The sequence below is a fragment of the Xyrauchen texanus genome, chromosome 9, assembly GCF_025860055.1.
Source record: "Xyrauchen texanus isolate HMW12.3.18 chromosome 9, RBS_HiC_50CHRs, whole genome shotgun sequence".
NCBI lineage: Eukaryota > Metazoa > Chordata > Actinopteri > Cypriniformes > Catostomidae > Xyrauchen > Xyrauchen texanus.
In genome coordinates this window covers 12,058,523-12,078,822 of record NC_068284.1, presented here as the reverse complement: position 1 = coordinate 12,078,822, position 20,300 = coordinate 12,058,523, and the positions used below count along the sequence as shown (strand labels likewise).

General features: G+C 38.1%; 2 protein-coding genes across 2 annotated transcripts in view; one reads left to right on the top strand and one right to left on the bottom strand.

Moving 5' to 3' along the window:
• Positions 1-3,946, bottom strand: part of slc1a7a (solute carrier family 1 member 7a) — a 41,860-nt gene extending 37,914 nt beyond the window's left edge. Inside the window, exon 1 of the mRNA XM_052134003.1 lies at positions 3,569-3,946. Coding sequence (XP_051989963.1) covers positions 3,569-3,703 — 135 coding nt within the window. The 5' untranslated portion in view covers positions 3,704-3,946. The remainder of the gene's footprint in view (positions 1-3,568) is intronic.
• Positions 3,947-13,666: 9,720 nt separating this feature from the next.
• LOC127649821 (uncharacterized) lies at positions 13,667-18,444 on the top strand. The gene is made up of 3 exons (XM_052135090.1): positions 13,667-13,795; positions 14,221-14,405; positions 17,727-18,444. Exons 1-3 carry the CDS (start codon positions 13,755-13,757, stop codon positions 18,113-18,115), a joined length of 615 nt encoding a protein of 204 aa, XP_051991050.1. The 5' UTR covers positions 13,667-13,754; the 3' UTR covers positions 18,116-18,444.
• Positions 18,445-20,300: the final 1,856 nt, after the last annotated feature.

Sequence of the window (20,300 nt, the reverse complement as noted above, 5' to 3'; positions counted from 1 at the left end):
CATGTTAACTTCCTGTGTGATCATGTTGTCTTTTTATAATGGACGCTAGTCTTTGACACTCATGACACCTCAAATCACCAACTTTCATTAACAATGGAGGACTTTTAAGGCACCACTATACTTCAAGTGACATCGAATGCCAAAGTGGATAGTGTCATTTTGAACAAAATCTGATTAAAACGAAGGTATTTTTGAGTTTTTTGCAGTGGCTTGAACAGCTCGCCAGCGTAAGCTTTCAGAAACATTGTTTACTGGTTGATAAATACTTTACTACCATTGGTCCCAGGTAGGCATGAACTGTTGATCATGCCTACATGTTTTTCCACTTGATTTCTTCACTGAGTCGCGATCAGTAAACATGAACATACTGAAGTGCAGAGTGTCCGAACTGGCGCAAACTTACCTAAATATGTACGACTTTGGTTATTGTTATACATGCAGCCTGTTTTCAGAGCAGCGTGCACATTAAATATTTAACTGCTTCTTTAAACTCTGGCCCAGCAGTGTGGGGGGTGTCTGAATGTTTGTAGCTGGCTAGCTGTTACACAACTTCCAAGGGTGGGGTGCACTCTAGTAAACACACTAGTGTCGGGTGCTCACGATGAATTTGCTAAATTCTAAAAGGTTAATGGTATTGAGTCTTTAATATTCAAGAGTCTTGTTCGAAGCTGTTAGTATTAAGAAAACTTGAAATCCTCAGGTACAAGTCTATATTCTACTTTGTTTGCATAATATTGTTTATAGAATATTCAATACATGTTAATTTTGGATGGATGGAAATTCTGACCATAAAGTCTACATATTCCTGCTGTGTTGTCTGTACAACCTTTCACAGGAACTGCTGCACTAGTTTGAAAGATCCACCATGTTGTTGAACACCTGTCTATCATTGTAGTATCCTGAATTTAAGATTTACCCACCCCTTAAATCACATAAATAAATAAATAACCATGGTTGGTACCTTTACATGTGGAGCAGACAACCCATTTCTGTCCAAGTGGGTGGTTCTTTGCCAGAATAATCAGCAATGTGTTTCAAACTTTATGCCAAAACTAACAATTCATGTTAATTACTGCAGCCTGATCCCGTGAAAATTACGAAACTTGAGGCGACATTTTAGCAAAATTATGTTTTAATCACATGTACTTTGCGGTGTCAGTAATGGGTTAAACTTTTGATGCACAGAGTCATGTGACAAAACAACATGGCGCCAACCACAGCAGAGTTTGTCTTTAGAAGAAACGGCAACAAAACTCCATCTGGTAAGACACCTAATTAAGTTTTAACATAGAAACCTGTTTAACTCGTAAGATTAGTGTCTCTAGTTTCATCTGATATGCCATTTTTTAAATTTGAGAGATTTATAATGAAACGCCACTCTGCTAAACACAATGTGTACTGCAGCACATTTGTTCCTTAGAAATCCTATATTTACAGAGCAATTTCACACTGAGAATCAATAGGTTCATCCAAAAGCTGAAAAATGTTCAGAGGCTTTATATGGAGTTAGGATGAAAATAAGGTGCATTTCAAACTGTTCTGAGACCAGTGCAGACAAACGGCACACTGGAGATTAAGTCATTCACTAAATATGGAGCAAGAGAGCATCCAAGAGCTCTCCTAAGAAGCCAACTGCATTCAATCCAAACTTCCTATCAAAAGTTCACTTTCAGGATGCAGATGATGTTTGGAACACTCAACATGTTTGGCAAACATGGGACAATGATTATCAGTAAATATATTAAAATTTTATAATGTATAATTTTGTTTTGACATGGTTGGCAGTGATTGGATGACGCTGGTCATTACTTTGAATCAGAATTAATTATGCTAATTTCTGATGTAATGTCTGTAACATTTCAAAAACCTGAATTGCCAACACTCCTGGGAAATCATAAATAATTTATTATAAAAAAAATATATGACTTTCTATAGCTTGGAATTATTTAAAATATCTTATATCGTATTTACTGTAGAATACTTTTTTTTTTTTTTTTGCTAGTTTATTAAGTTATAATAGTTAGATATCAAAAAGGTAAATGGAAAATGCACACAGTAGTCACCCTCGGGTCTCAAAAAATATATAAAAAAAGAAAACATTATGCATTTCCAGATCCAAAAATCACAAAATATCCTGAAATTTAAATGAATCAACTGAGAGATTGGAGATATTCCTCAAGTGTATATACATTTTCCCACAGACTTTAAACATTGGTATGAATTGAAAACTCACAATCATCCAAAATAAATTATTCTTAAGAGGGAAAAACAGAAACTGTACTAAACTGTAACTTTAGAACTCTCTTGTACTTTAGTTCTTTTTTGCCCTCAGATCTTTCCAGTTCAAATTATTGTTGAGATTTGTAAATATCAATCTTTCAATGCCTCAAATCGTACTGTATGCAAAATCCTTACATGTATCTTTTAAAAAGTTAAAATGTATTAGTTTTTTAAATCAGGTTCACTATTTTTCTGCCACAAATAAGAAGGGATTTGAATTCTCAAGTACTTTCTTCAGTTATACATTCTCTACTAGCGCACTTAGCGTTTTCTCACAATGTCTCTAAGGAAACTTAATTAAAGACATAGCAAAAAAAGGCTAAGTGCACATGTAGAAACAAAAAGACTTTCAGAGAGCTTCACCTTTGCCAGCTAGCAATAGATCACGGTGACATTAGCTTCTCTTTTTATAAACCTCATGATGGGACTTGATAGAATTCAGCTTGAGATAGATGAGAAGATGTGATGAGATTTTCAACTTGAGATCCTTAATGCAGTAGTGCTTCAGTGTTTCTTTGTGATGTACTGATAATCTCCTCTATCCAACTGGGCAGCTGAGATATCATAATCACAGAGGGTTTTTATGGAGCCAGAGAATCAGCTACTGAAATTGTTAGACACAATGACAGGAGTGATTGTCCATTCTAGTTTATCAATGAATGTGGCGCCTTTAATTTAAGTCTACCTTAAAAGATCTCTAATTTAACAAAATTGATCAATTACAACTCAGTTTGAAGAAGCCTTCTAAAGCAACTTTCAGTTTTTTGGGGGGGTGAAAAAATATATAAGAGATAATGTCCAGTCAGGTGGTCATTATTGCACAATAAACCTAGACATGGTTATGGGTTATGTATTTGGTATAATGACCAGCTAGCTATACATTATCCCAATTAATACATGGCTACTAAAAAAATATTTGAGATTTGAGAATATGTTTTTTGAGAGATGAGAGACCACGGAGTAATATGAGAGACTTTAAACTAGCCCACAATCCATATAGGAAAGTAGTTGCTTGGGATAGTGGTCAATTATACAGTTTAGCTGTCATTATAAGAAAAATATTTGACCACAGAATTGACCAATCAGAATCAAGAATTACAGAGATCCATGCTATAAATTGAGAAAACATCTCAGATCCAGATCCAGCAACCAGATCCAGCATCTTCAACTTTCTTCACACTTTGAGGTAGATAATCAAGTAATCTATTCCATTAATTAAAGTCATAGGGAAGACATGGAAAGGGTGACTGTTATTGGGGTTCAGCAGGTTTGGGAATCACATACTAACCTGCTCAGAGAGGTGTTTGGAGCGCAGGAAGAAGCCCAGTAGGCATCCAATAACCACGGCCAACACTGACAAGATGAGGAGGCCATTCTGTTGGCACACATTCTTAACACGACTCCACACTGCACCCAACGCCATGGTGACTCCGTCTACCACCCCGTCAAACAGCCATACAAACACCCAGACCCAAGGGCTCAAACGTCCAGGGGGAACGGCGACAAATGGACATGCAGAAGGAGAGAACTTAAAATGAGAAAGGTAGAGCCAGTTGTAGATATGGTGGTATTGTACGTCCCCTTAAGAAAAAGCACTCGATGTCAATCCACAGATATTTACTCCTTGCAAGACCAAAGCCCATCACACATTCCAGGCACAAACACACTATCCTTCTATCTCTCTTTCTCTCTCTTCGTTCTGCCCCACCAAACCTCCTTACCCTGTACTTCAGGCTGGCCAATAGGGGGCCCTGCGACAGCTGGCAGCATTGTCCCTGAGGTTAATACCAGCGATCCTATTAGAGCCGCACTGCATTAAGCCGATCTGAAGATGGATTAAAGATCTCTGAACAATTGGAAAGGGGATTGCTTCATGTATGTGTGAAAAAAGATTGAGAGAGAGAGAGAGAGAAAAAAACATGGAACAAAACAGAACCAACACGACTCAGTGTAGTTTAACAGCAGGGGTATTAGGCAGAGTTGGCCAATGTGGGCATGGATTGGGGATGATCCACCAGTGTTTGCAGGTGTGTGTTTTTCAATGTGGTTTTGCACCCTCCAGTGGTTGGTGGGCATCAGTTACTCCATCCATTAACTCAGTATGTATTTAGGGTTCAAGACAGGAAACAGCCTGTGCCAATCATGACACACTGGGATAATTTATAATCCTAATCCCACCAAACATGATCTTGGTTCAGAGGAGCGGACAGAGGGTTTGCTAATGACTGACTCAAATATATTAACTCTTAATTTGACAACAGGCAAACAAACAATTACACTCAGGTTTTGCCTATATAAAAAAAAAAACATCTTTAGGATGATTAAGATGATTTGTATTGTGATTTTGAAGGGATAGTTCACTAGTTATCAATGTTGTCAATGTTGGATCAACAGAGAGGGGATGAGCAGAATAGAGCTGTGGGTGAACAGATAGGATTAATTTATGTGCTTGTGCTGTTGAATAAGTGTGGCTTCATACCTGTGTGTGTATCAGGAGCCAGGAAGAGTTGAGATAGGGGGAGAGAGAGAGAGAGAGAGGAGAGAGAGAGAGAGAGAGAGAGAGAGATGGGAAGAATACAGAGAGACAAGACTAGAAGGAGAGAGAGAGAGAGTTAGAGATAAAGGAAGGACTAGAGGGGGAGAGAGAGTGGAGGAAGTGAAAGAAACAGAAGAGGAAGATGATGAGGGAGGAAGGAGTGGAAGAGAGAGAAAGACAGGAGGAAGAAGAGAGAGAGAAAGAGAGAGGGAAAGAGAGAAGGAGAGAGTGAGGGACAGCAATAGAGGGAGGGACAGATGTGGAAGGATAAACAGAGAAAGAAATGGAAGAATGTTAAGCTTATAGTCTCTAGGTGAATTCAAGAGCTCTCACGTATGTGTCAAGGACCTTTTATGACCCCGGTGTATGTGAGGTCTCAGAGCGCGTGCCACTTTAGGATGAACACACAGAAGGGTAGCAGGTTTGGATTTAAAAGTTAGCAGAGCATGCATATTTCAAAAATTCACAATAAATCTATTCTTCATGTTACACTGACCTACTTATAAGCTGTGTTACTGAACATTGTCAAGAATCTAAAAATGAACATGACATTTGCTTTGAAGTATCGGTTGTGCAAAGCATTATCTTAGCGTTAGCGATGAATTTCCCTTTAGTTTCATTATCTTTGGATATATTAAGTCGCCATAGCACATGGTAACATACTTAAGTGTCCTCCTCATGCGTGGTGAATATCAAGTCCATAGGTCAATGTAGCATTGATTTGTGGCTATATGACATATGTGCCACAGTTCTCAATTCACCTATATGCAAATAGATCCACCATATTGGATTGAATATCTTAGCATTTAACACTACTTAGTCAGAAGTACATCCCACACATGTGTACCAACTTTCAAGTCATTTGTTCCACTGGGACATTAGAAGAAGATTTTGTCATTTTGGCCAAATTGTCATTGTACATTGAAATATCCAAGATGGCAGACTTTATGGGTGCTTCAGAGGATGTTTGTTCCTGATGAGAAATGAGGCTTGTGTACCAAGTTTCAGAAATTTCGGACAAATGGGGTGGAAATGACATCACTTTGAAAATGGCGAAATTGGGGCGTGGCCTGTAGCGCCACCTATGGGCGAATGTGGGCCATTTGTGATGTGGGAGTAATGAGTGGCCTGTAGTTTCAATGTGCCAAATTTGAACAAATTTGACCAAGGACTTTTTTAGCTACTGGGCAGTTTCATGGAGAAGAGGATTAATAATAAGAATAAGAATACTAACAATAACTAACAATATCCTCCTACCGGAGAAACAATAATTATGTTCTGTTCATCAAAGTGATCATATTACTACAGAAAACTTGGAATACATTGCACACTCAAAGATACTCTGTTACACTTAAGTTATAATGAGTATTAATGCTATCAATGATTAGAAGCTATATGTAATGTGAAAAGCACAATACAAATACAAATTAAGACTTAAAATATATATTATTGGTCATGGACAGAAAACAATCATACTTGCTGTACATCGGCCCAAAGCACCAGCTCTCCAGCATGGTGAGTGGCGTTGAGTGGATATCTCCCACACCAGTGGACCATTACCGTACCGTTACATGCTCAATACATGGTGCAAGAACGCAGTTTGACAGACTGAAATGTTTAAATGAAGAAAACATGACAAAAAATGTCTTGGTGTCATAGCTTTGGTATAAGTGGAATGATAGTCTCGAATGTCGCTAGTGGGCGTTCCTACTGCTGTCGCTCTAACGTTATTGGTTGGCTGCACAACTGGCCATAGCTTCAGAAAATCTGATCACAGATGAGCTAGATTGCCAGTCAAACTAATATATCATTCTTATTTGACAAGGAATCATTTGTTTTACCTCTAATAATGAACATTATAAACTACAGCTGTGCTCAATGCATCCTATCATGAATGTTGGGTGTTGTCACTTTACGGACGTTGTTTCTCTGGGTTCATGTGATCACCTAAGTCAAAACAAAAATGAAAGTAAAACTGAAAGTAAAAAAGAGAAAGCCATGTTGTTCTCGTGTTGAGACTTACTGAAATGCTGTTATGATTCCAGATCACTCTACACTCTATACTATAACTATATTGATTGTTCTTACTATAAAAAAATGTAGATCGCTATTAGCGAATTTGTTGCTTTAAGTGGACATCTGCTGTTTTCTATCACATATGTTGACATATTCTTGCAATATATGTTTGTGGCAGGGAGGAGGGTGGGGCCGGGTTGTGATTATAAACACCCGGTCCCTTATCAGGCTAATTAAGCCTCCGAGAGGGATAAAGGCAGATGGCAGATGGTGGTGCGACGAGAGAGAGATAGTTTATGGACATGTCCGTCATGTGTGTTTGTCTTTTGTTTAAGTTTATAATTAAAATATTATTTATATTATCAAGCCGGTTCTCGCCTCCTCCTTTCCATTGAACTTTACATTGTTATCTACCATATATCGACTGGTTTAGCAAACATTTGAAGACATGTCACAGAAACTGTTTCTATAATCCTGTAGTGAATTTCAAAGAAAATTTTTATCTTTAATCTGGCTAGATTTAGTTATATAAGACCTAATTAATTACTTATGTTAAACAACTTTGATGTTAATTTTTCAATTTGATTGTTGCTGTTTTTTTACAGTTTGACCACAAGCACAAACTCAAATCATACAGCACAAGGGAAATAAACAACCAAAAACAACATCTACTTGTTAATGTTATCTTTATTGGTAACAATGAACAAGACGAACAATCTATTAATATATGAATTAAACTCTCAAACAATGTCGACAATTTCTGGTACATTATCCAATTTGATTAGAAATCAGTTTATTTGCAGATGGTAAATTGTCTGCACTTACAGTAAATAGTGCCTTTTTAACCTTAGCGGTATTCAATGCGCTTTACACTGCATCTCATTCACCAATTCTCACACACAATGATGGCAGAGCTAGCGACAGCTGCGTAGCCTGCCGAGCTCAAGGCTGTGCCCCGGAGGATGTGTCATTGCACACATCATGGAGTCTGTCTGCATGTAGAAAGCAAGTAGGACACTCGAATGCAGCCTTGAACCGACCAGCCTTTACGGAATTGGTGGCCAACGCGAGATCTACTCTTCATGAGCCACTCACCTGAGCCACAATTCTTTGCTTCAACAGAAATAAACATTAGCATGTCTAGATGGAAAATGTGTCTTAGTGACAGGAGCTACCAATGCACAACTATATACAACACAATAGCAGCAAGACATTCAGATGTATCAATCAAACAATCACATCAGATATGCTGTATATATATATCTGATATGATATATATATATATATATACTGTATATATATATATCCACTGCCTAAGTTGTTATTAGAAACACCATGAACAGTGAATACTGTGTTTGACCCCAATTCAACCTTCAGAACTGCCTTAACTCTTCGTCGCATTGATCTCAACAAGGTACTGACAGAATTCTTTAGAAATGTTGAGCTCCACTATCTGATTGGCTAGCATCTTGCAGTTGCTGCAGATTTGTAGGACTGCTGCATCTAGGACATCAAGCTCAACGTTCCATCACATCCCAACAGATGCTGTATTGGGTTGAGATCTGGTGACTCAAGGGCCATGTTATTACAGTGAACTCATTGTCATGTGTCAGAAACCAATTTGAAATGATTGAGTCTGGGTACATGGTGGCCATAAAGGAATGGACATGGTCAGAAACAATGCTCAGGTAGGCCGTGGCATTTAAGCGATGCCCAATTGGCACTAAGGGACCTAAGTGTGCCAAGAAAGCATTCTTCACGAGCATTACACCACCACCACCAGTCTGCACAGTGGTCAACAAGGCATGATGGATCCATGTTCTCATTCTGTCTTACAAAAAATTCTGACTCTACCATCTGAATATCTCAACAGAAATATGACTCATTCAGCAACAGCATGTCAAGTCCAATGTTAATTTTAGCAAGTTGAAGTACCTCTTCTATGTGTAGATGAGTAACAAGGTATATAATATGTTATGAATTATAGTAATGATTTAATTTCATACCTCAATTGTAACAGTGGTTATTTAGACTAAAGTTGCTCATCTATCAGCTTAAATCAGTGCCCATTCTTCTCTGCTCTCTAGTATCAACAAGGCATCCTAACCACATGACTACCTCATACTGATGTTTTCCTTTTCAAACGAATCTTTGTAAACCCTAGAAATGGTCATCGTGAAAACCAGTAACTGAGCATGCTTGTTAAAGTGCTCAGACTGCCTGTCTGGCATCAATAACCATGATAAGCTCTAGATTCGCTTAAATCCACATAGTCTGTCCCATTCTGAGCATTCAGTCTAGAATTCAGAATGATTGTCTTGACCATGACCACACCCTAAATGCATTGAAGCAATCTGTCATGTGATTGGTAGCTTCAGATAGCTGCATCAATACAGAAATAGCAACAGGTGTTCATAGATACTTCAGATAAGTATATATATATAATATTATACATCAGTTTGTCCCTGGTAAAACTAAATATTACTAAACACAGGACAAACAAAAATAACTAAATAATTGGAGAGCTCCACACCGAGGTGGCCATCTGCGGCACCATCATGTTCGTTTTTATCTTAAAGGAGGATGCTCAGTATACCACTGCCTTCGTTGCATCACACCCAAAAAAAGACTTGAGACTGTAATCACTGCCAAAGGTGCTTCAACTAAGTACTGAATTAAGGGTCTGAATACTTATGTCAATGTGATATTTCAGTTTTTTTCTTTTTAATAAAGTTATCAAGAATCAGCTTTTTTGCTTTGTCATTATGGGGTATGGAGTGTAGGTTGATGTTGAAAAAAATAATAATTGAAAGAATTTTAGCATTAGGCTGCAACATAACAAAATGTGAAAAAAGGGGGCTGAATACTTTCTGAATGCACTGTATGTGAATATGAACATGATGAATATGCTCCTGAACACTAAATTTTTCTCTTATTTTTGATCTCCGCCATTCATTTTCAATGGCCGGTCATTTTTGACCGGGAACCCCAAAAGTGTGACTTTGTACCATTTTGTTTAAAATAAAAGCATTTTAAAACAAACTTCCTGGTTAAACATTAAAGCTCACTAGTGTGATAAATAATACTTAATACTTAATGTGATAAAATTACATAATTTATTTAATATTGCCAAAATTATCCACACATTTTTTCACTGAAAAACGGAGGTGCATAAGCTCAGGTCGGTGAGGCCTACGATCAATAAGTTCCAAAAAGAAATAAAAAAAAAGAAGTTGGCAAAAAGATCTAACCCAATATTTGATGATAATATAGCATAATGAGAGATTTATAAGACATTTTTAATAGGCTGATCATTTTTGACTGGGAACACAAAATTTAAACAGCACAAGGGTCAAATAATATCAACTGTCTGAAGTAACATTTTTGAAGTAAAGCCACACGTAAGTGCATATTGCTGATTATTACATTTTATTTAATTAAGTTATAAAAATAAGGGGGTTTATTGTCATCAGTGTTTCATTCGGTGATCTTAAAATTACATCCAACATAAAAGTTTTGTACCTAAAGCACCCAGTACTGACACTTATATACAAACGTGGATATTCTACACATGTCTAAAGCATAAAGTGATTAAAGCAGTCATAATCAACTCAACCTTTTTTTACAGAAACCATGATCCAGCTCATCACAACTTGCATAAACAATAATCAATAGTAAAATTAATTTACATCTCTCGATTGAAACGTTTCGCACCCTCATTCAAGTTCTCGGTTTAAGCATGCTCATCACTCACTGATCAGCAGTTCTCAGTATTATGTCAGAAAGTGGCGATTCTCAGTTCAGTGTACTGTTGATTAGAGAACTGCTGTGATCGACTCATTGTACTGTTGATTAGAGAACTGCTGTGATCGACTCATTGTACTGTTGACTAGAGAACTGCTGTGATCGACTCATTGTACTGTTGACTAGAGAACTGCTGTGATCGACTCGTTGTACTGTTGACTCGAGAACTGCTGTGATCGACTCATTGTACTGTTGACTCGAGAACTGCTGTGATCGACTCATTGTACCGTTGACTCGAGAACTGCTGTGATCGACTCATTGTACTGTTGACTCGAGAACTGCTGTGATCGACTCATTGTACTGTTGACTCGAGAACTGCTGTGATCGACTCATTGTACTGTTGACTCGAGAACTGCTGTGATCGACTCATTGTACTGTTGACTCATGAACTGCTATGATCGACTCATTGTACTGTTGACTCGAGAACTGCTGTGATCGACTCAGTGTACTGTTGACTTGAGAACTGCTGTGATCGACTCATTGTACTGTTGACTCGAGAACTGCTGTGATCGACTCATTGTACTGTTGACTCATGAACTGCTATGATCGACTCATTGTACTGTTGACTCGAGAACTGCTGTGATCGACTCAGTGTACTGTTGACTTGAGAACTGCTGTGATCGACTCATTGTACTGTTGACTCGAGAACTGCTGTGATCGACTCATTGTACTGTTGACTCGAGAACTGCCGTGATCGACTCATTGTACTGTTGACTCGAGAACTGCCGTGATCGACTCATTGTACTGTTGACTCGAGAACTGCCGTGATCGACTCATTGTACTGTTGACTCGAGAACTGCCGTGATCGACTCATTGTACTGTTGATTAGAGAACTGCTGTGATCGACTCATTGTACTGTTGACTCGAGAACTGCTGTGATCGACTCATTGTACTGTTGACTTGAGAACTGCTGTGATCGACTCATTGTACTGTTGACTCGAGAACTGCTGTGATCGACTCATTGTACTGTTGACTAGAGAACTGCTGTGATCGACTCATTGTACTGTTGACTAGAGAACTGCTTTGATCGACTCATTGTACTGTTGACTAGAGAACTGCTGTGATCGACTCATTGTACTGTTGACTCAAGAACTGCTGTGATCGACTCAGTGTACTGTTGACAAAAGAACTGCTGTGATTGACTCATTGTAATGTTGACTAGAGAACTGCTTTGATCGACTCATTGTACTGTTGACTCAAGAACTGCTGTGATCGACTCAGTGTACTGTTGTCTAGAAAACTGCTGTGATCGACTCGGTGTACTGTTGACTAGAGAACTGCTGTGATCGACTCATTGTACTGTTGACTCATGAACTGCTGTGATCGACTCAGTGTACTGTTGACTCAAGAACTGCTGTGATCAACTCAGTGTACTATTGACTAGAGAACTGCTGTGATCGACTCATTGTACTGTTGACTCAAGAACTGCTGTGATCGACTCATTGTACGGTTGACTCGAGAACTGCTGTGATCGACTCATTGTACGGTTGACTCGAGAACTGCTGTGATCGACTCAGTGTACTGTTGACTCGAGAACTGCTGAGAGACAGTTTAAGATAGAGTAACTTATGGATCAGTGTTGGCTCGAGAGGCAAACTGTTTCAAACGATTCAGTCTGATTTGGTGAACTGGTTCAACTCGTTCAGTGAAAAGAACCGGTTCAAAAGAACGATTTGGTCACGAACTATGCAGTCATAGTCACTAGCAGACATTAATGAAAAACTATTTAATCATAAATAACTTGGAAGTCAACCCATTCTGAACTTTGGTGGGGAGGGGGAAATGAACAGCATTAACGTGTGTGTGTGTGTGTGTTGCAGTTTTGACAAGAGCCCCTCTCTCTATGTGAGAACAGTCTTTATTTGAACAGAAATTGTTCGGGCCACGGTTTCAAGAGGACGTGATTCAGCTCTTATCAGTGGCATGCACATGCTCCTCACTCTCACTGGGGAAAGGACGGTAACTTCCTCCGGTGGACAACTTGCCCATATTTGTGGCAGCGAGGGACACAACATTATCCTCATCATCAGAACCACCAAATGGGATGTACTGTACTGGCGAGGATGCTACATTGGAAGATCGAGGGGCTCGCAGGGCAAGATCCTCCTCGACTTCATCCATCTCAACCTCGCGGCCCCGCCATGCCTCCTAAAGTGATCCCTCGGAATCTAACAGAGGCAGTGGAAGTGTGCGGGAGGCGGGATCTCCCCACAGAATGAGGGCGATCCTTGAGCAGGGCGTCCAGAGAATCATGCCCTCGTAGTGAGGGCAGTCTGTCTTCATGAGAGCTAATTTGGCTTGGGCGCTGCCCAGGTGGTCTGATTGCGGGATGTGGCGGTCACATACGAAATATTTGCAGAACGACATCTTGAAAAAGACACATTGCACACAAGCGGCTCTTTTTTATATTAATACATACATATGAAAAGGATACAATTACAAAAAAGGAAAATTCTGAAGAAATGGTGATTTTGCACCAACATATACAGGCCAACTGCACGCCTAAAGGGACGGGGCTTAATCACAAGGTTGGGTTTATAGTATAAGGTCATCAACTAGTTGTTGGAGAAGGAATTCCCCACAGCGTTTTGGAGCAATGTCAAGTGAACTGAATCGAAAGGGAATTGTGGGCAGGGATGAACCTAGCATGGGTTGTTTTGACCCAGCTAGGTTGGGTTACAGGTTTAACCTTGGGTTTTTGGCATTATAGGTTCCATTTTCCATTCCATTCATATAATTTACTCTTAAAGCAGATAAACATTAAACCAACAGCAGTTGACAAATTACTAATCATACATTGGGAGAATGCATACACAATGACGGCTACATTTAAAAAAAAACAAAGTGGAGAGTGACTGTCATTCTATAGATTGCACAAGCTCCAGTATATAATGTGGAGAATATTTACTGTACATGCATAAGCTGGAAGGATCAGCGGATAACAACAAAGACACACAAAACTAGAAATGTGTCACATTGTAATAAAAATTATCTATTAACCAAGCAGAAGTAGTTACACCTTCTTTAACCTTTGCTCAAGATGCTTCTGTAGTTGTGCACTCTGCACATTTTCAACATGAAACAAACATAAGCAATAACGCTCACTGTATTGTGAAACATGGATAGACAAAGAAATACTGGATTTTTACCAACCAACTGGTATGTAATGAACAATTTGGCTATTTTAGTGTTTGAGTGTGTGTTCTGTGATCAATATTTATCTTTTAGATCACATGAGAGTCATATGACTTGCACTATTCACCACATGTGAAGTACAATTTTGCGACTTACACATCCTTGTACAGTACATTTATTTAACCGGCAAATGACTGTTGATATAAAGGTAACACAAAATAACATTATGATCAACTCAATTGTTGTATAAAAAGCTGGTATTACTGTACATCTACTGTACTTTTTGTTAAATTTCCAATTTCATCAATGTAACAACCAATACAATTTGACCAATGATTTTTCATTAGGTGTCATTATTTGTTTCAAGAAACCATTTGATTCTTTTTACTAATCTAAGAGAAGTGAAACGACAGACTTGAAATGAAAATGAAAATATTCTCTCTTTACAGGAGAAAGGGAATTATGGGAAATACGCGCCATAGTGTAAATATGGTTCTGGTTACATGTTTGTTGATTGGAATGTCTGCACATGCAACTTCTTCATCAGATCTCTATGATCTCCATTCTTTGGAAAGATCTTCAGACATCCATCAAAAGGACAGAAATGAAAGCATAGGGCTTGACAGCAACAATGGTTAGTGCATCCATTTAAAGGAATATTCTGGGCTCAATACAAGTTAAGTTCAATTGACAGCATTTGTGGCATAATGTTGATTACCACAAAAAAATATTTTGACTAATCCATCCTTCACTTTAAAAAAAAAAGCTACAATCTGGGTTATAGTGATTCACTTACAATGGAAGTGAATGTGGAAAATTTTTGGAGGGTTTAAACAGAAATGAAAAGCTTATAATTTTATAAATACACTTATATTAATTGTTCTGTTAAAACTTTTGTCTCTGTATTATTTGAGCTGCAACGTTGTTTAAATCGTCATTTGTACAGTCGTTTAATGGTTATAACTTTACCAGGGTATCTGCAGGTTTGAATTACACATGAAACATGTGTGGCTGCTATTATTATTCATAAGAATGTCAGGTTTGAACTGACTAATACTATATCTGAACCGTTGTGGTCATGGGTAAGCTTCGTAATGTATGTATGCCCCTAATTGGGATAATGATGAGTTCTTTGATAAGTTTTTTCAAGCTTCCCAAATGTGGATGACCACCACATAATTATTGTTGGTGACTTGAATTTGGTCCAAGACTGAAGTATGCCTCCCAGCTGGGACTCTCTGACCCCTGGAGATTTAAGAATCCTCAAAAGGCTTTCTCATACTTTTCACACATACATCACATCTCGAGAATGAACTTTTTCTTGCTGGATAACAAACTGTTGAACTGTATTAATGCATGTACATATCAGACTGTAGTGATTTCTTATCATGCCCACGTTTCAATTGATATTGCTTTAATCTCCAGTAGATTCTCACCCTCCTTTTGGAGACTTGACTCTTCTAGACTATCAGATGATCCATTTAAGGATTTTATTGCCTTAACAGATTCATATATATTTTGACTTAATCAGACCCCAGATGTCAGTAGTCTTACTCTTTGGGAGGCCTTTAAGGCTTTTATCCACGGACAGGTTATTTCCTATGTTTCTCATTTGAGAAAGGCAGAAACATCTAGACTATTTAATTTTGTTGAAGATCTGCATAAACTAGATATGATCTATGCTGCCTCTCCACCCCCCTCCTGTTATACTAAACTGTTACAGTTACATGCAGAATATGATATTATGATGACAAATATAATTTTGAGGGAATTTAGACAATGTAGGTAACAGTTCTTTGAACATGGTGACAAAGCAGGGAATCTCCTGGATCATCAAGCTTGTATGGTTAGCGCTTCAAGGGGGATTTCAAGAGTTAGATCTCCAGCAGGTGAACTGATATCAGATCAAGTTGGGATTAATTCTATCTTTTCAGATTACTATGTTACTTTGTATACTTCAGAGAACTCTCCAAATGCTCCAGAAAGCTTTGATTTTCTCAATTTATAAAGCTTCCCTAAAATGGATGGAAGTCTTGCTAGAAGTTTAGGTGACCCATTCTCTGAACTAGAGATACTAGAGGCCATTAAATCTATGCAATCTGGAAAGTCCCCTGGCCCTGATGGCTTTATAGCCGAATTTTACAAATCTTTTGCCTCCTTGATATCTCCTACCTTGACAAGGCTATACAATGATTCTTTTACAACAGGCCGCATCCCCTCAACCTTATCTGAGGCTTCTATTTCTCTGCTCCTAAAAAAAGATGAGGACCCCACGTCCTGTGACAGTTATAGGCCAATATCACTCCTCAATGTTGATTTAAAAATGTTGTCACAAGTTTTATGTTCTCGTCTTCTGGTGGTGCAGCCGACTTAATCTCCAGGGAGACAGTTTCACTCTGAACTGAATTGAAAGGGAATTGTGGACAGGGATGAACCTAGCATGGGTTGTTTTGACCCAGCTGGGTTGGGTTATAGGTTTAACCTTGGGTTTTTGGCATTATAGGTTCCATTTTCCATTCCATACATATAATTTACTCTTATTAATTTATTTTAGCTTATTAATACCACCCCCCCATCTGATTCGCCAGAAATCATTCTGTCTTTAGATGCTGAAAAACCTTTTGAGAGGGTTTTTTGTTTTGGAGAAATTGGATTTGATTCTAATTTTATCTCTTGGATTCGACTTCTTTATTCATCCCCTGTCACCGCTGTGCTCATTAATGGCTTGTGGTCACCTCTCTTTTCTCTTCACCGTGGTTCATGTCAGGGTTGCCTTCTTTTCCCTTGACTCTTTAATGTTACTATAGAGCCTCTTGCTATCTGGCTACATAGCCAAAATGGTTTTGAGGGAATTTCGCAGTATGGTTTAGTTCATAAACTTTCTCTTTATACTGACAATCATTTATTGTACATTTACTAATCCCGCCTCTTCCTTGCCTATTATTTTGAAAATTCTTGACACATTTGGCCACTTATCTGGTTACAAGATAAATTTGCTAAAAAGCTAAACATTTTTTTAATGCTCAGGCCAGGAAGCTCTCGTACTCTCTTTGTTTTGGAGCTGTCTGCAGACTTTTGGTTTTATGTTTTTGATACGCTTAAAAATGCTCTTAACATAGACCTGGACCCCAACCCATTGACAGCCTTTTTCTGCATTTCCATGAGACCTGACTTAATTGCCTCAGCTTGCCGGGTTATTGCTTTTACTACAGTTTTGGCTAGATGAGCCATTCTTCTTAAATGGAAAACATTAACCCGGAATGTAGGGTGAGTTACTGGTTCTATGTTGTTTTTGGAAGTCTGAATGGGGGAGGGAGGGTTGGGACAATCTGTAATTTATTTGTATTTATTTAACGAATATACAGTTATGTTTTGTCTTGTTAAATACCAATAAAAAGATTGGGATAGTCATGTTAACACACATTCTGTTTACGTCTTGTGGTTTTACTTTTGTTAACAGTGAGTATTGTAATGTTTATTGATTGGCCCCCATTCACTTCCATTCCTCACTTGGTGACAAGTGATGTCAAGGGATGTCAAGTCGAAATACATTTTTGAGGTAATCAATATTATGCTACAAATGCTTTCAATTGAGCTTAACCCGTAATATTCCTTTAATGCTCAGCTTCCATTACAACTATAGTGTCATAAGTGACATAGAAACTGTAATGAACATCATTTTCAGTTACTGCATTTATTTAATCTAACTATTTAATGTACAACCACATCAATCATAAATCATGTATTGCATCCATTCTTGTCATTAACAGATCATTTGCACTTAACATAAAACAAGCTTTGTAATAATAATAATAGACTGATATAATCTAAGCTAAATATATTTTCCTTTTTTTAGATTTCGTAATTTAAATTTACAGTGCAGTCCCACAGATTTGCTTATTGACCTCAATCAACAACAATTATTTAATGTGTTTTCATATTGCCTTTTTTAAAGCCAACACTGAAGTCAACACCATCTGGCCCTCTGTGCTGGGAGCTTTGACAGCAGCGCTTTGCATTGGCCTCCTGATAGCGGTGGCTGTAAAGTACCATCTCTTCCAGTGCTGCCTGGTGAGAAACAGTCATGAGTTGCTGTTGGAGGGAGACGTGGCCAGCCAGTTCAGCCAACCCGGGGCTCTGGAGGGAGGAATACCAGTGCATGGCATGAGGGGCAGAATAATGCTTGCGAGTGGAGACAGTTCAGATGATGATAATGATGAGGATGGCTTTATCGAGGACAACTATATTGAGGAAAGTGAGAGAAAGAAAGCTGAGAAAGAGGAGAACCATTACGAAGATACTGAGGACAGCGATGATGAGTTGATCATTTCAGACATTATATAATGTGTCTACTTCTACTTTATTATATGTTCTAATTATACAACCAAGAGGATTTTCTTTGTCTCTTGAATGAGAGTAGACTCAAAATACTGTTGACTGGGTCCAGGAAAAGACAATAGGCCACCCAGCTATGTATTGATTGATATATTGATAACAAATAAACTGGATAAATGGATAATAATTATGCCAATAGAGCTGATAACTGTAACATATTTCTGTTACAGGAAATCATTTTATATATTTAAATCAAATCTTTATATTTTATACTACTTTCATATTCTAAAGGCACGCTAATGCAATATATGCACACTGTTTAGGCATTATAATGAATAACAAAATTTAATAAATGTATTTTAAACAATGCTGTTACTGGAATGTTTCGTAAAATATGACTTATTCAAATTATCTTGATAATGAGCATTGAGGATTGTTATTCAAATACCAACATGTTTATATCACCATGTATAAGCTATATCACCATAAATGCATTTTATAAAGAGTTATAATTGCTATTATTATGAACCGCTATTGGCTTAAAATGTTCGAATTATGACAGTTAAAAGTTCTCAATATATAGCTACTACACTATAAACAGTATACACAAATTGCTATATTACTACATATTGCTTCATACATGATATAAAGGAAAACAATACACTACATTTGTGCAACAAAGTTTGTAACCGGTTTCATATTTAAAAATGTGTTTAATGAGATGTGGTTGGTTTGGTAAGACTAGTCCAACAGTATACTTACTGTATGTGTAGAAAGTGACAATAAATGTATGTAGAGTATGTCCTGTAAGCGATGGATGAACGTATACAGGGAAGAAATAGAATGAATGTGAGGACTCCCAAAAAAGGAATAGAAAAACACACTTAAAAATGGAATTTGTCAAAGCTTGGAGTTACACGGAGGGAGAAAATGAATGCATCATCATCAGTAGATCCTTTGATTTAAAGGATCTGCTAAATAAATTAGGATGTAAGTTTAGCAACAGAGCAAACGTATTATTGGTAAGCCTTTTTATTCTCCATTTGTAATGCTGGAACATGGCGTGGAATTCCTGTTTTGTGATTTATGGGATGCATTGAAAACAACAAACAAACTTTTGTAATGGTTGCAGATAACAGACAGAACCATATGTATACTGTCAAAGAACTAGCTCTGCAGTTACTTAATTGACTTGGCTTATTATTATTGCTTGTCTTCTTTTCTTTTTCCACTGGAGGATGCTTCATTTCATTTAAAATGGTCTTTATTATCTAAAGGAATACACAGTTGAATCTGGCAGCGCATAGACTGCTTAGACTGCATGATAGACTGCATCCCAATTAGCATAATTACTGTATACTATCAAAGTCTTCTAACAAGTCAGTTCACTGGTGGCCAATTTTGGAGCGCTCTCGAGCACCTATTTTTCTATGTAAACAAGCTGCATACTAGTGTATGGCACTTGAATGGGTAAAGAACTAAATCTCAAAAACGGGTTGTACTATTAAAGAGCATTTTTCAAATCTGCAGTAAAATCTGACAACACTGGAATTATAAAGTGTGCTTCTTTACCTAAGATTATGCAGATTATTATTTGGACATTATATGTGTAGCCTGTGGGTTTGAAACGGTCTTTGTTTCTCTCTCTCATCTCGTTCCTTCATCGCTTCGGCTCGCTTTCACTCCCCCCGTGTTGCTTTGGTACCTAATGTGGGTGGGAGTGGTTAGAAATTGAGAGCAGGCAGGTATATAGGCACCTGGGGTCCTCATGCCGGGAGTGATACATTGTAGCTAGCTGCCAACGGGTTGGAGTGCAGCAGTGTTCCGGGGTGCTGTTTATAGTGCAAGGTATGTCCAAATTATCTGTGTTGTATGATTATGATGGCTACTTGGGTTCAGTGCACTAAGCGAGGTCTTATTGTCTTCCTGCTGGGTTAAGGTGTTGCGAGTGACTGCCAACAGCACTACTGTTTGTGTGTGTATGCTTCCGAAACATGTTGGAATGCCTAGATTGATGAACACAGAGGAGGTACATTTTAATCTGGCTGTGTTAGCGTATCCGCGCTTGTTTATTGTTTTGGTTGTAATGGGGCTGTGTTATGTTCGCCAGCGTTTCGTGACCCTGGTGAAGTGGTGAAGCGCCAAAACACTGTCTACCCACGCAATCGTTAGACTGCAGGCAGGTATGTAATGG

Coding starts and splice junctions, on each gene's coding strand:
- LOC127649821 (XM_052135090.1), top strand. CDS start 13,755: ATGGATAGACAAAGAAATACTGGATTTTTACCAACCAACTG. Junction 13,796..14,220: donor GGATTTTTACCAACCAACTG/GTATGTAATGAA, acceptor CTCTCTTTACAG/GAGAAAGGGAATTATGGGAA. Junction 14,406..17,726: donor AGGGCTTGACAGCAACAATG/GTTAGTGCATCC, acceptor CCTTTTTTAAAG/CCAACACTGAAGTCAACACC.